The sequence below is a fragment of the Mesocricetus auratus genome, unplaced genomic scaffold (assembly GCF_017639785.1).
Source record: "Mesocricetus auratus isolate SY011 unplaced genomic scaffold, BCM_Maur_2.0 Super-Scaffold_15014, whole genome shotgun sequence".
Taxonomy (NCBI): Eukaryota; Metazoa; Chordata; class Mammalia; order Rodentia; family Cricetidae; genus Mesocricetus; species Mesocricetus auratus.
Window position 1 is genome coordinate 7,469,737 of NW_024429186.1, and position 13,404 is coordinate 7,483,140.

General features: G+C 48.8%; 1 protein-coding gene across 3 annotated transcripts; it reads left to right on the forward strand.

The window, feature by feature from the left end:
• Positions 1-28: 28 nt before the first annotated feature.
• On the forward strand, positions 29-8,333 carry Atp5mj (ATP synthase membrane subunit j). 3 transcript variants are annotated; one of them, XM_040742381.1, is made up of 4 exons: positions 29-158; positions 6,402-6,525; positions 7,345-7,368; positions 8,157-8,333. In XM_040742381.1, the coding sequence occupies exons 2-4, from the start codon at positions 6,402-6,404 to the stop codon at positions 8,189-8,191; spliced, it is 183 nt and encodes a 60-aa protein (XP_040598315.1). In that variant the 5' UTR covers positions 29-158; the 3' UTR covers positions 8,192-8,333. The 3 variants fall into 3 exon arrangements, with proteins under 3 accessions (XP_040598315.1, XP_012967537.1, XP_040598314.1); XM_013112083.3 differs by lacking the exon at positions 29-158 and adding an exon at positions 2,923-3,071; XM_040742380.1 differs by lacking the exon at positions 29-158 and adding an exon at positions 3,620-3,750.
• The last annotated feature ends 5,071 nt before the right edge of the window (positions 8,334-13,404 follow it).

Sequence of the window (13,404 nt, forward strand, 5' to 3'; positions counted from 1 at the left end):
AAAATAACAAGCTGCAAATTTTCATGCAGCTTCTGGATCCAAAGCCCCTTTCCCTCCAAAGCAGGGCTAGGGTCATTGCTCTGCACTCTTCCCTGCATCCCCATCCTCTGATCCGAGCTTGTTTTCTCTTGCCTGAATAAACTTACTGTAGATCTGTGGTAAGTATTCCTTCATCTTTAACTTGTTCAGAACTGCGTTTCACCTTTGCTAAGTGCTGCTTCTCCTATCAACGGGATCCTAGATGGGCAGTCACTGCCATCATTGTTAGGGTCATCTTGTTTGGTGGTGCCAGGAATCGAACCAGGCGGACTGGCACTTGCTAAACAGACACCCTTCCCCTGAGCTACAACCCTAGCCCCGGTCTTGGGTTTCATTTCTCTGCCTGACTGGTTTCAGTAAGACTTTTCTTAGAATTCCTTTCGGGAAATTCCCAATCAGCTATTAGCTCTTTAAATATGTCTACCCTGCTCCCCAAGACCGGGTTAGCTGTGTGGCTGAGGGGAAAGCTCAGTTGTAGCACTCTTACATTGTGGGATGTCCCAGGTCCATCCCCAGCACCACGAGAGAAAGACGCTGTCCACACTGGCTCACTCCTGTAACTCCAGCACTTGAAAGACTGAGGCAGGAGAATTGCTTGGGGCCATACATATATGCAGGCAAAACTCCTGTATATATAAAATAATAGTCATTTTTAAATTGAAAGCAACAACAACCAAGGCGGGCTAGCTAGACAGTTTGGTGGGTAAAGGTGCCTAACCCCTTGAATGTGATGCCGGGACTTCCACGTGAATGCTGTGGCGCTTTGGATCACCCTCACACACACCCCACGCCCCCAGCCCCTAACCCCCATCCCCCCGCCCCACTTCATATCCCCGTAGTAAAAGTTTTTAAGGGTAAAGAAAGAAAAGAAAGGAGGGGAGAAACAATACCAGCTGCCCTTGGCTGATGCTGTGGACTTTTCCTTCTGTGAGGCATCTTTTGTCTTCTCTTGTTTTTCTCCTTTATTTATCCTGTCTTCTACTTCTGTAATAGCTAAACATACCCAATTTGTTCTTTTAGGTTTTTGCTTGTTTGGTTGCTTTGGGTGTTTTGTTTTGCTTTGTTTTGGGGCCAGGGTTTCTCTGTGTAAAGCCCTGGCTATCCTGGAACTTGATTAGTACGAGGCTGGCCTCGAACTCACAGAGATCTGCCTGCCTCTGCCCGGATTAACGGCATGGGCCACCACCTGCCTTTTTTTTTCCTTTTTTGTTATTTTGTCTCCCTCACCCACCCGCCCCCAGCTGAGAACAAAACCCAGGGCCTTGAGCTTGTGCGAGCTCTCTACAGCTGAGATAAATCCTCAACCCCACCCCAGTTTGTTTTAATTCAATAGATGAGTTGTTTTTCCAGTGTCTGCTGAGGTTTTAGTAGTTCTTTAAGCAGAAGTATGGGGCTGGAGAGATGCCTCCATGATTCAGAGCACTTGTTGCTCTTCTGAAAGACCCAGGTTCAAGTCTCAGCACTGATGTGGTAGATCACAACCATTCATAATTACAGTCACAGGATATCCCATGTTCCCCTTTGACCTCGGAGGACACCAGGCACACACTTGGTACACAGACAAAGCACTCATACACATAAAAATAAGTCTTTTCAAAAATAAACCAACAAGAGTGTCCTTTTGGTTTTTTGTTTGTTTTTAGAAACAGGGTCTCCTGTAGCCCAGGATGGTCTTAAAGCCCTAATCATCTTCTGCTTTCCAAGTGCTAAGATTATATGCCCGCCGCACTCACCTAGCATGCTTATTTAAAAAAAAAAAAGCCAGGCTGTGGGGGGCTGGAGAGATGTCTCAGGGGTTAAGAGCACTCCGTCTGGTCTTCCAGAGATCCTGAGTTCAATTCCCAACAACCTCATCCGTAATGAGATCTGGTGCCCTCTTCTGGCCTACAGACATACATGCAGGCAGAATACTGAGTACATAATAAATTAAATAAAAACAAAAAACTGCTAGATCCAGTCCCTGTAGTTCCTGCAGAAGTCGTTACATAACTTTACAACATCTTTTAAGGATAGTTACGATGCTCACAATAGCCACTTAATCAAATATGCTGCGCAAAAAATTAGCAATCCTGGTTGAAATGGCAAGAAACAACAACAACAACAAAAAACCCTGGTGTAATGTTGCTGACCTTTAATCGCAGTATTCAGGAGGCAGAGGCAGGCAAATTTCTGAATTCGCCGGCAGCCTGATTTACATAGCAAGTTCCGGACTACTCAGAAAAACCCTATCTCAGAAATAAAGTAAAAATTTTTTAAAAAATCAAGAGGGCTTCCTTTTTTCTTTATTGTTTTGTTTCCTTTTGGTGTTGTTTGCTGGTTTTTTGTTTGCTATTTATAATACCCTAGTGTCAAATTCCAGAAAGGCCCCCTCCAATCCCTCACCTCACCCCCACCCCGTGCCTCTTGTCTCCCAAGTGTTAGGATTAAGACCTGTGCCTATATGCCCGGCCTTTGCTTTGCGTTTTTTTTATTATTTATTTATGTATTTATTTATCTATTTATTTATTGAGATGCGGTCACTGTACAGCTCTGGATGTCCTGAAATTCGCTCTGTAGACCAGGCTGACCTTGAACTCACAGAGATCCTCCTGCCTCTGCCTCCTGAGTGCTGGGATTAAAGGCGTGCGCCATCACACCTGACTTTTGCTTAGGTTTTTGCAGCAGTCTCACACCGTAGCCCCGGCTATCCTGAAAGTTTATGACAACCCTGCTGCCTCTGCCTCCCGAGCGCTGGCGTTAAAGGCATCAGCCCTGCAAAGGGTGCTTTCTGCTTGTTTTCCTGAAGGTCATTTTGTCTGCTGCTTTCAGCTTTGAAAGCCCAGTGTTCCCGCAAACCGGCCAACCCCCGCCCGAGCTTGCAGCACCCGGGGGTGGCCACCGGGGGCGCTGTGGTGCGCAGGCGCGGGAGAGTCCGCAGCCGGCGCCTCCGCTCCTTCCGCTTTCCCGACGGGCCCCGCGCGGCGCCTGCGTGCTCAGTGACCTTTCCCAAGCTTGTGGAAATCTGGTGTAGCCTGTGGCCCTGGTACCGCGAGGTAAGTGCCGGGCCTGGGCTTTTTCCTGTGTCCCCGACAGCGGGGGCTGGAGAGCGGCCGGGACGGGGTGCGGTGGGGCCAGGGTCGGTCGGGAGCGCAGGCCAGGGACTCGGCGATCCTCGCTGACCTTGGGTCGGTCCCCGCGCCGCGGACGGCAAGCAGGGTCCCGGGGCTCCCCACGACTGCAAGCTTGTGCCCAGGGGGCAGTCCTCCAGCCCGCCAGGAAGATGCCCCGGGCTCAGCCATGCCGACTGAGGCAATCAATGCACGGCGGTCGGGTCTCCAGACTGCAAAGATGTCGCTTCTGGAGTCGGCCTCCCCGGTTGTGCGGGGGGAGGGGTTGTTGCTGGTCCTTCAGATTTACAAGGGTCTGTGAGGGTGAGCTCTGGGATCTTTTCGCTATTCTGATACAGGAGGGATTATTCCTCAAGACTTTGAGGGGAGGCGCCTGGAATCGTCACAGAGGTGGTGTCCCGGGCCTAGGTTCTGGTGGGGGCCCACCTCAGTGAGCGCTAGCCATGTCCTTTCCCTGGCACTGACCCGTGAATGGACCTGTGTAACCATAGGCTTTAGGAGACGGGCATGCCACCATCAACTGTGAGCATCCTGTTGCCTGCCCCAAGTTACTCAACTAGTTAGTGATGCGGCTAGAATCCAAGCCAAGAAACAGCACTCCAAAGTTAGTGCCTTTTTTTTTTTCCTTTTATGCCGCGGGTTTCATCCAGGTTGGGCTTTGGCAAGGGGCGGATGTTCGAAGTTGTATGTAGCCACATAATAAACCTCAGACTGTCACATGTCTCCTCTTTCCAGTGTACTGCCAGGTAATACCTTGCTGTTACTTAATTTTCAAAAACTTTGCAGGCAGCCGGGCGGTGGGGTGGCGTTGGCCTTTAGTCCCAGCACTCGGGAGGCAGAGGCAGGCGGATCTCTGAGTTCCTGGCTGTCCTAGTACTCTGTAGGCCACGTTAGCCTTGAGCTTTCAGAGATCTACCTGTCTCTGCCTCCCAAGTGCTGGGATTAAAGGTGCGCTCCACCACCGCCTGGCCTAGGTACCACTTCTTTTTGGTTTGGTTGGGATTTTTGTTTTGTTTTCAAAACAGGGTTTCTCTGTATTGTTTTGGAGGCTTCCTGGAACTCGATCTGTAGACCAGGCTGGCCTGGAACTGACAGAGATCCACCTGCCTCTGCCTCCCGAGTGCTGGGACTGAAGGCGTGTGCCACCAACACCCTGCCTGACACCACTTCTTAACACTTCTACGAAGCCTCGGAGAGGAAGAGAGGAAATCTCCTTCAGTCCCTCCTCAGGATCCCAGTAACCTAGGGATTACTGCTTTCTGTTAAGTTTCTGTAGCAATTCCTTGTTACTGGTTTGGTCATTTACTGAGTGCTTACTCTGCACCAGGTACTGGACTGGATCCTTGATATTTCAAGGGCCCTGTGGAGCAAGCAGGAAGTCCCTGTTTGATAGAGACACACCTGACCCAGGAGATTTAGGGAATTCCTGAAGTTGAGAACAAAGCTGGGGTCCCCAGAGTTCTAACCCACTGGTCCTCTCCAACGCTCTCTGAGTCCTTGCCTGTCTGGCAGAGCTGCCCCTCCACTCTCTTGATGGCTAGGGTTCTTCAACTTTCCAGAGGCCACCTCCGAAGGCTTTCCAAGTCTGGACTGTCAGTTAGAGCATTAGGATACAAATATTGGGAGGTATTTAGGGACAGATACACAGGCCAGGAGAATATAATCGCCCCACCCTATGAGTTAACTCTCTGGGCTAGCTAACCTTCAGGCCATTCCTCAGTTTAAGTTCATTCCTACAGTCGAGAGCAGGAGGCAAGGCCAGAGAGTTAGGTTCCTATACTAATTAGGAGTGTGGACCAGATTTGCTATGATCTAGTCTTGTTTGGATCATGGGTAGCTTTGGGGGGTTGGGAGGTAGTACAGAAGTCTGTCAAACAGTAAATGGTGTTATTTAGGTATATGTTTTGCCTGCATGTAAGAATGTACATTCTGTGTGCGCCCTTGAAGGTCAAAAGGCGGTGTCAGACCCCTTGGAACTGGGGTTACATTGCAGATGGTTGTGAGCCACCATGTAGATTCTGAGACCAGGACCTGCTGAGCCATCTCCACCCCCTGGGGAAAATCCATAGATGAGAATCTAATCTCAAGGCCCTAAATGGTGTGCACATCTTCCCTGCCTCCCTGGTTCAACAGTAACGTTCTATGTAACAAGCACTTTTGACAGGATACCAGGTGCTGCGTGAATTTAACATACACTAACTCAAGTGTTGTAGCCACCCCTTGATGTAAAACTGCTCTACTGTCCCTGTTATACACATGAGCCGATCTAAATGAGTGGTTGAAAGCGGGGTTTGTATCTGGGCGGCTGTACGCCTCCCTGATCTTCAAGTTCATTATCAGCGCTTCTGCTGAAGGTGCCTCTCCCTTTCCAGTAGCCCGGCTTCGCCCTGTCCCTTCCGTTAGCACACGTGCCCTTCCCTTTTGCTGAAGGATATGGTCCGGATTTCAGTAATCACGGGCAGCCACTGGCCTTTGACAAGATTGAGAGGGCACCAAGTTTCATTATGGATGGTTGTGAGCCACCGTGTGGTTGCTGGGAATTGAACTCAAGACCTCTGGAAGAGCAGCCAGTACTCCTAGCCTCTGAGCCATCTCTCCAGCCCAAGATTGAGCTTTTTTGAGGATCTGTACTATAAGATTGACAGAGGGTTGTGGTAAGCCAGAGAACACTGAAAGGTAGAATTCTGAGTGCGGTAATGATGTAGAGCAGGGGTTTCCAAGTCAATTGAGAAGGGCTCAGGCAGAGCTGGATATCCCTGGCAGCTGTTGGAGTCAGGTTTCAGAACCTCATTGAGAATGAGAGCATCTAGTTTGGAATGTGTAGTAAGTTGTAAAAGAAATGGGAAACATTACTTTGAGAGCTATCATTTGGCTCATCGTGTACCATTTTTTCTATATTCATCCATCAATCTCAGGACGACTAGAGGTTTACCAGACCTGGGTATTTGTTTCCTACAGAAATGACCACTCCTGGCCCTGGTTTTCTTCGTTCATTCGTTTTTGTTTTGCTTTGTTTTTTCCAACTTGAAATGCTAATAATGCTGAAAAGAGTATTCCACCCAAAGGCCAAAAAAGTAATACATGACTTGGGGCTCGCGTTAGTGGCAGATAGGCTTGTGGGGGAGCCTGCTGGCCCGGAACTGGAGGGGTGTGAGGAGTTGGAATAGAATAACACTCTGTCAGGTAGCAATGGTGAAGCTATCTTGCCAATTAGGTGTACGCCAGCAGTCACCTTAATGCTTATCTCTTTTTCAGATGCTTCAGAGCCTCATCAGGAATGTCTGGGTCCCCATGAAACCCTACTATACCCAGGTTTACCAGGAAATTTGGGCAGGAATGGGGTTAATGACCTTCATCCTTTATAAAATCAGGAGTGCTGGTAGGTTTATGTTTTCTTTGAAGTTGTCAGGGTGGGTGTTTCAGACTTTTAAAAAAAATCACAATTTATTAAGAAACTATAACTTTGGAAAATTATTGTCCTGTGCATGTACATACACATGATGTGTGTGTATGCGCCATAGCATGTATGCAGAGGTATGCAGTTGGTTCTCTCCTTCACCTATGTGGGTTCCAGGGGTTGAACTCAAGTCATCAGGCTTGTACAGCAAGTGCTTTTACCTGCTGAGCCATCTAGGTGGCCCAGAACTGTGATCTTAGATATCCATTAACAAAAGAATGGATAAAAAAGAATATGGAGTAAAGTAGCTGAAATAACCCTTGTTGGAAGAGTTTAGACTGAAAAAACTATTAATAGATATGCACAGTGGAATTTCATTCAGCCATAAAAGAAAAAAAATGCTACTTACAGGAAAATGAATAGAAGTAAAGATTATCCTGCTAAATGAGATGTCAGAAAGACAAATATTACGCAGTTTCTCTCATGCACAGTCTGCTTATGCATAGACGCCTGCTGTGAAAGTAAAAAGAGGCTGCAGCAGAAGGCAGAGACCAGCTGGGAGGGGAGAGGAAAGCAGTGAGGGCAGAGAGGAGGAAGGCGTGAGCAGGACTTGACGCAGGAGGGTTGCCTGTTGTAATGAAACCTCCTACTTTGTGTGCTAGTTTGGGAAAAAGCAATGACACACAGCCATAAGTTAGCTGAGAGCATGCTATAGTGCTTCACCCAGTCTGTGAAGCCTGCAGTCACCGACTGAGCACTTCTGTGGGGCACTGGTGTAACTCATTTTCCCTTCTGTTCTAGATAAAAGAAGTAAAGCTTTGAAAGGTAAGATTTCTGCTTCTTGGAATGGTTGGGGATTGAATAAGGCCATCATAGCTAAGATACAGTGAAGATACTAAAGATCGTGACGTTTGCAGTTAATGCTAAGAAACAAAACAGCGTGCATCCCTTTGGGCCAAGTAACGCTTCCAGCAGTGACAGAGAAAGTGGGTGGCTGATGGATGCCACTAGTAGGGGGGCACGGACTAGCTGGGTCAGCATGCTACTGACATTCCTGTTCCAGTGTACCTTTGGAGGACAGTGTCTGCTAAATTTGTGCCCTAGCACTGAGTGTCTCTTTACTCTTTCTCTGGTGCCACTGAAACTGATCATTTGAGATTTACACAAACCCAGAACTGGCTTTCTGAGCTTTTGCAGGGAGACCTTTCTCTGCTCCTGTAGGTAGACTACTACATCAGCCTCAGTTGCATAGACATGGAACTGTGCTGAGTGTTCACATAGAAGTGGCTACCTCACCCCCATTCTGGGTGGGGTTTTTTGTTTGGTTTGTTTTCAGTTGGATTGGAGCAGGAATTTATTTTGTTTTTGAGGCAAGGTCTCACTGTGTCAGCTTAGCCGACCTGGAGCTCACTATATAAACCATGGTGAGCCTTGAACTCAGAGATCCTCTTGCTTCTGCCTCCCACGTGTTGGGATTAAAGGTGTGTGCCCGTGCCCAGCCCCCATTCTGTTTTGTAGCATTGAAAATGAATTTTCAGACTTGTTACTCTAAACAATAAACTATATTCTGCTCCTGCTCCTAAACTGAATGATTTTGTTGTTCTCTTTGGAAGGCTCCAGTGCTGCTCCTGCCCATGGCCATCATTAACCAACCGCTCCCTGAGTCGACTCAAGATGAATCCTGACGGCTAAACTTAAGCAAGCTGGGTTAGATGGGAACATGGAACATCGCTGTACAATTACTAAGTACCATACCATGTGGCATTAATAAATGTATCTGAGCACCACCACCCCTGTGGCTACTGCTCTCTGCCCCCCCTGAGTGAGTGGTTTGGAGTGCAGCAGGTTCCATCAGAGCCTCTGAGCCACCTTCCTTAGGAGCCTGAAGAATGAGAAGCAGTGTGTTGCCATAAAGATTGGCCGTTAGTGTCTAGATGTGAACTCCAATTCCAGTGTTCTCTAGTTATTTGTTGAATTGTTTGGCCTCTGCTTATCTGACTTCTCTGATCTTGTTTTCATGTTTTGGGAAAGAAGATGTTAATTATTTTAAAGGCTAACTTACAATGAGAAGGTAAGAGGAAAACAAAACACTAAACTGTGAAATGCTGAAATGATAGCATAAAACAAGCATGGTGTCACACACCACTAATCTCAACTGAGCAGGAAGGATCACAGTTCTGGAGTCCAGGGCCCAAAAACGTATTTAAAAAATGAGTGGAAAGGAGCCTAAAGGACGCTCTCCATCAAGCAGTTTACGAACACTTGTTGGCTCTGGCTCCCGTGGACCCCACACCCTTTGGGCATCCATATACTTACAGCGTGCGTGCAAGGCTGGTGCGATGGCTCAGCACGTAAGCGTGTCCCCAGCAGACCTTTGCAGTGAAAGCAGAGCCAGCCCTTAGAAGTTCGCTGGTCCCGGAGAGATGGCTCAGAGGTTAAGAGCGCTGTTTGCTCTTCTAGAGGTCCTGAGTTCAATTCCCAGCAACCACATGGTGGCTCACAACCATCTGTAATGCAGTCTGGTGCCCTCTTCTGGCCTGGGCAGAACACTGTATATATAATAAATAATTTAAAAAAAAATTCCTTTGCCGGGCGTTGGTGGAGCACGCCTTTAATCCCAGCACTTGGGAGGCGAGCGGATTTCTGTGAGTTCGAGGCCAGCCTGGTCTACAGAGTGAGTTCCAGGACAGCCTCCAAAGCAATACAGAGAAACCCTGTCTCAAAAAACCAAAAAACAAAAAAAAAGTTGGCTGACCTCCTTTGTGTTGGTGCACACCTACAACCCGGCATTTGGGAAAGTGAGACAGCAGGAGCACATGTTCTAAAACACCCTGGGCTATGGAGTGAAGTCTTGGCTCACAAAGAAGCCAGATGTGCCAGACTCTCTCTTTAGACCACGGACCAACTCCCAAAGACTTCTTTTTAGCTAAGAATGCTTGGCCTAACTTAGGCTCCTTTCTGGCTTGCCCTTTTAACTTAAGTTAACCGCTTCCTCATCTACCTTTAGCCTCGGGGCTTTTTACTTTTCTCTTCCTATTTAATCCTCTCTGCCCTCCAGCCTTGGTTAGCCTTTTTCTGGCTAGCTATTGACCGCTCATCTCTATTCATTAGAATTAAACAGATGCTGCCGAGCGGCCATAGGGCACACCTTTAATCACAGCACTCAGGAGGCAGAGGCAGGCGGATCTCTGAGTTCGAAGCCAGCCTGGTCTACAGAGCAAGTTCCAGGACAGCCTCCAAAGCAATACAGAGAAACTCTGTCTCAAAAAAACAAAGCATAACTAAACAAATGCAGCGTAAATAAAAGTAACACACCTTTACACAGTTTAAGTGATATTGTATAGCATAAGCAAATGTAACACATTTCCACAGTTAATATTCTGCAGTGCAGACAAATGTAACACGTCTTTGCCTAGTTAAAATAATATTCCACAACAGCCAGGCCTGTGATCTCAGCTCTTGAGAAGTTGAGGCAAAGGTTCTGAGTCTTTGTTAACTACGTAATGAATTTGAGGCTAAACTGGGCTTCCTGGCGGATGGATGCGTGGATGGATAGACTGACTGACTTATTGATAGATGATGGTGCATTCCTCTAATCCCATAGCTCCTGTCTGAAAGGTAGTTACTATTGCTGTGATAAAACATTGCCCAAAAGCAATCACAGTCCATTGATGGAAGCCAAGGCCGGAGCCTGGAGGCGGGAACTGATACAGAGGCCATGGAGGGATGGCCTTCTTAAAGCACCGAGGACCACCAAGCAAGGGGGTGGTACCACCCACCATGAGTCAAGCCCCTCCCCCCCAATCACTAAGGAAATGCCTACAGGCTGCCGACTGACAGGCATTTTTTCAATGGAGGTTCACTCCTCTCTGGTGACTCCAGCTAATGTGAAGTTGGAAAAACCAGGCATGGGCTTGGGGCCTCCCCATGTCTCACCCAGTAATCTGGGGAAGAGCTCGACAAGTTAATACTTCTAGGTTCCCCAGATATGCTTGATGCCCAAGACCAGGTCTTAGAAATGGCAGACCCCCAGGAACAAGCCTGGCAGTTGCTGCTGTTCGTAGACACCAACCTCGAGCATAGCACAGTTTGGGCTGCCGGGTGCCAGGCCAGCAAGGACTCAGGAAGACTGAGCCCATCTACTGGTGAAGCTGGTTGCATCTGCCTCGGAAATGCTTCCCGCACAGGCTGGGCAGTTGCTCTTCCCCCATTGCTAAGTGTTCTTCAGTTACAGAAACCAGAACTGGTGGGTTCTCCATGTGGGCTGAGGAGCTGAGCCTGCGGTGACACGTGCCTCTTCTCAGCACTCCTGCGCCGGAAACCAGCCCTGTTATACAGTGAGGGCGTGTTTGGTTTTTGGTTTTCTGTTTGTTTGTTGTTTCGAGATGGTTTCTGTGTGTAGCTTTGGATCCTGTCTTAGAACTCTTTATAAACCAGGCTGGCCTCGAATGCAAAAGAGATCCGCCTGCCTCTGCCTCCCGAGTGCCGGGATTAAAGGCGTGCGCCACCACCACCTGGCAAGAGCATGTTTTTTTAAAGATGAATCACGTTAACAAAAGAAAAAGAAAAAGAAAGCCCTAAACGTGCCTATCCAGACCCCATTTGCTGTCTGTAAATGGAACACATTCTGAATCCATCAGGGTTTTGAAAACAGCAAGTCTTGTACTGAAAGTGGCCTGTAGGTGGTGCCAGAATGTGGCCAACCCGTGGTCACCTAGTGGCCATGTGGCCTGAAAGCATAGGTGACAGCTGTGCTGTTGGCACTGTACTGGACAAGGGACCAGTGAGAGAAGGATCATGGCTTTGCTGTTTTGGAGGTTTCAGTGAAAACCAGGATGGTCTGGCATTTACTAGGTGTCATAGGCTGGCTTCAAATGTGATGACAGTCCTGCCTCAGCTTCCTAGTGCTGGGGTTGCAGATGTGAGCCACGACATTAGTTACCTTTGAGAGTGGAATTCTGAGGAGCTTTATTTGGTTGATTTGGGTTTTGGTCTTGGGTTTGATTTGGTTGTTGTCATTATTTTATTAAGCTGGTTTGGGGTTCTTTGAGACAGGATCTCACTGTGCAGCACATGCTGGCCTCAAACTCATTATCTTCCTGCCAGCTTCCCAAGTTCTTGGACTATAGGGGCACATTCGGCATTTAAAAAAACACTTGTTTTTTAATGTGTGTGTGTGTGCATTTATTAGAGTATATGCCATGTGTGTTCAGGTGCCCTCAGAGGGCAGAAGAGGGCATGGAGGTGGCAGCTGTGAGCCACACAGTGTGGGTACTGAGCCCTCCGGAAAATCAGGAAGCACGCAATTCCGAGCCATTTCTTCAGGCCCTGCGCTCTGGTTTCCTGATGAGTTTAATTGAACAGGAATGGCAGTTAGGTAGGGTCATGATCAAGTGTTATATGCATCTGTAGCCCCAGCCAGTTGCTTGAGAGACTTAGCGAGTAGAGCCTTGGCAGGTCTAAGGCCAGCTTGAGCAATGCAACCAGACCCTGTATTATTTACTTCCTTACATAGTGCACTTTCTAGCACTTAAAATGATGCTGCTCTTCATTTGTCCTACCAAGCGCCTGAATATGAGTGCATCTGGGAACCACCTGATACACACCCTAGAGCTCTGGATGCCTCTGAATGAAGACGGCAGAAATGGGAGTGGAGGACACTCATCAACAAAGTCCCACTGTCCCCTTCCCACCCATGTCTTCAGGTGACCCGATACCCTTAAACCAAGGCTTGGGAGCATCATGATGGACTACTGGTGTCCTCAAGTATCCAGGAGACTGGCAGGAGGCCACCACCTCTCCTGGCCCACAAAGGGACTGCTGTGGGGACAGTGAGGAGCCTCACAGAGACACTACCTGTCCTGACAGGCTCAGATTCTTAGGCCACAATGAAGTCACTCTGCTATAGAAATGCAGGCTTTTTCTCCTTTGAATAGGGACAGAGTGAGAGCTTGTGTTTTTGTCCCCACTCTGGCCTTGTAGCTGAATAGCTGTCCTACTGAGACTGGCACAGGTGATCTTCATGCCTCTACCCAGGCAGCCAGAGTGGGTCTGAAGCCCCCTCCCCCATCCGCAGAGACACCACTGCCTGGCAACCTGTGTGGCTGGCCTGCTCCCCCCCCCCCACGTCACCTAGAAGGGCCCCCGGGACGCTGCACAGCGTGTCCCAGCTCAGGCACTTCGGGCTTCTCCCCGCTCCAACAGTGCCTGCCTCTCCAGCCACAGGACAGGAGAAAAAGGAGGGCTATTTCCTTCACCTTGCCTCTAGGGATTGTTGAGATTCAATCCAATCAGTGCTGGCCTGCAGCACCCAGGAGCGATTCCCCAGTGCTCCAAGTGGGGTCCTGGAGCAGGACAGACCTACTGCATCAGCCTGGGAGGGCCGAGTGCTCTGCGGAGCCCCTGGAGGGCTGAGGTGCACAGAGGAGCCAGTGGGCTCCACGGGCACGCCTGTAGAGAAGGCCTGAAACAAGGCTGTCACCACCTGCAGATCCTGCTCAGAGCAACCTTCCTAATACAGTGCCCACGCTTGTACAGAGTGTCCCTCTCCAGCCCCAGACTCCAGACTCAGGGCTGTCGCTTGGATGGACGTCTGTCCTGCCTCCCCCACCACGGACCTCCACATACGTTCCTGCCCTGGCAAAGGCTGCATGACAATGGCCAGTATTCTAGTACAACACAGAGGCTTGGGAAGGGGATCCATTGCTGGTCCTCTCCTATCTCCCCTTCCTGCTTGGAGGCACATTAGGCCAGCAGACTGAGCTCCCCTTGACCTTGATTCTCAAGTTTACGTTTATCATCAGACAGCCGGGCGTTGGTGGCTCACGCCTTTAATCACAGCACTCGGGAGGTAGAGGCAAA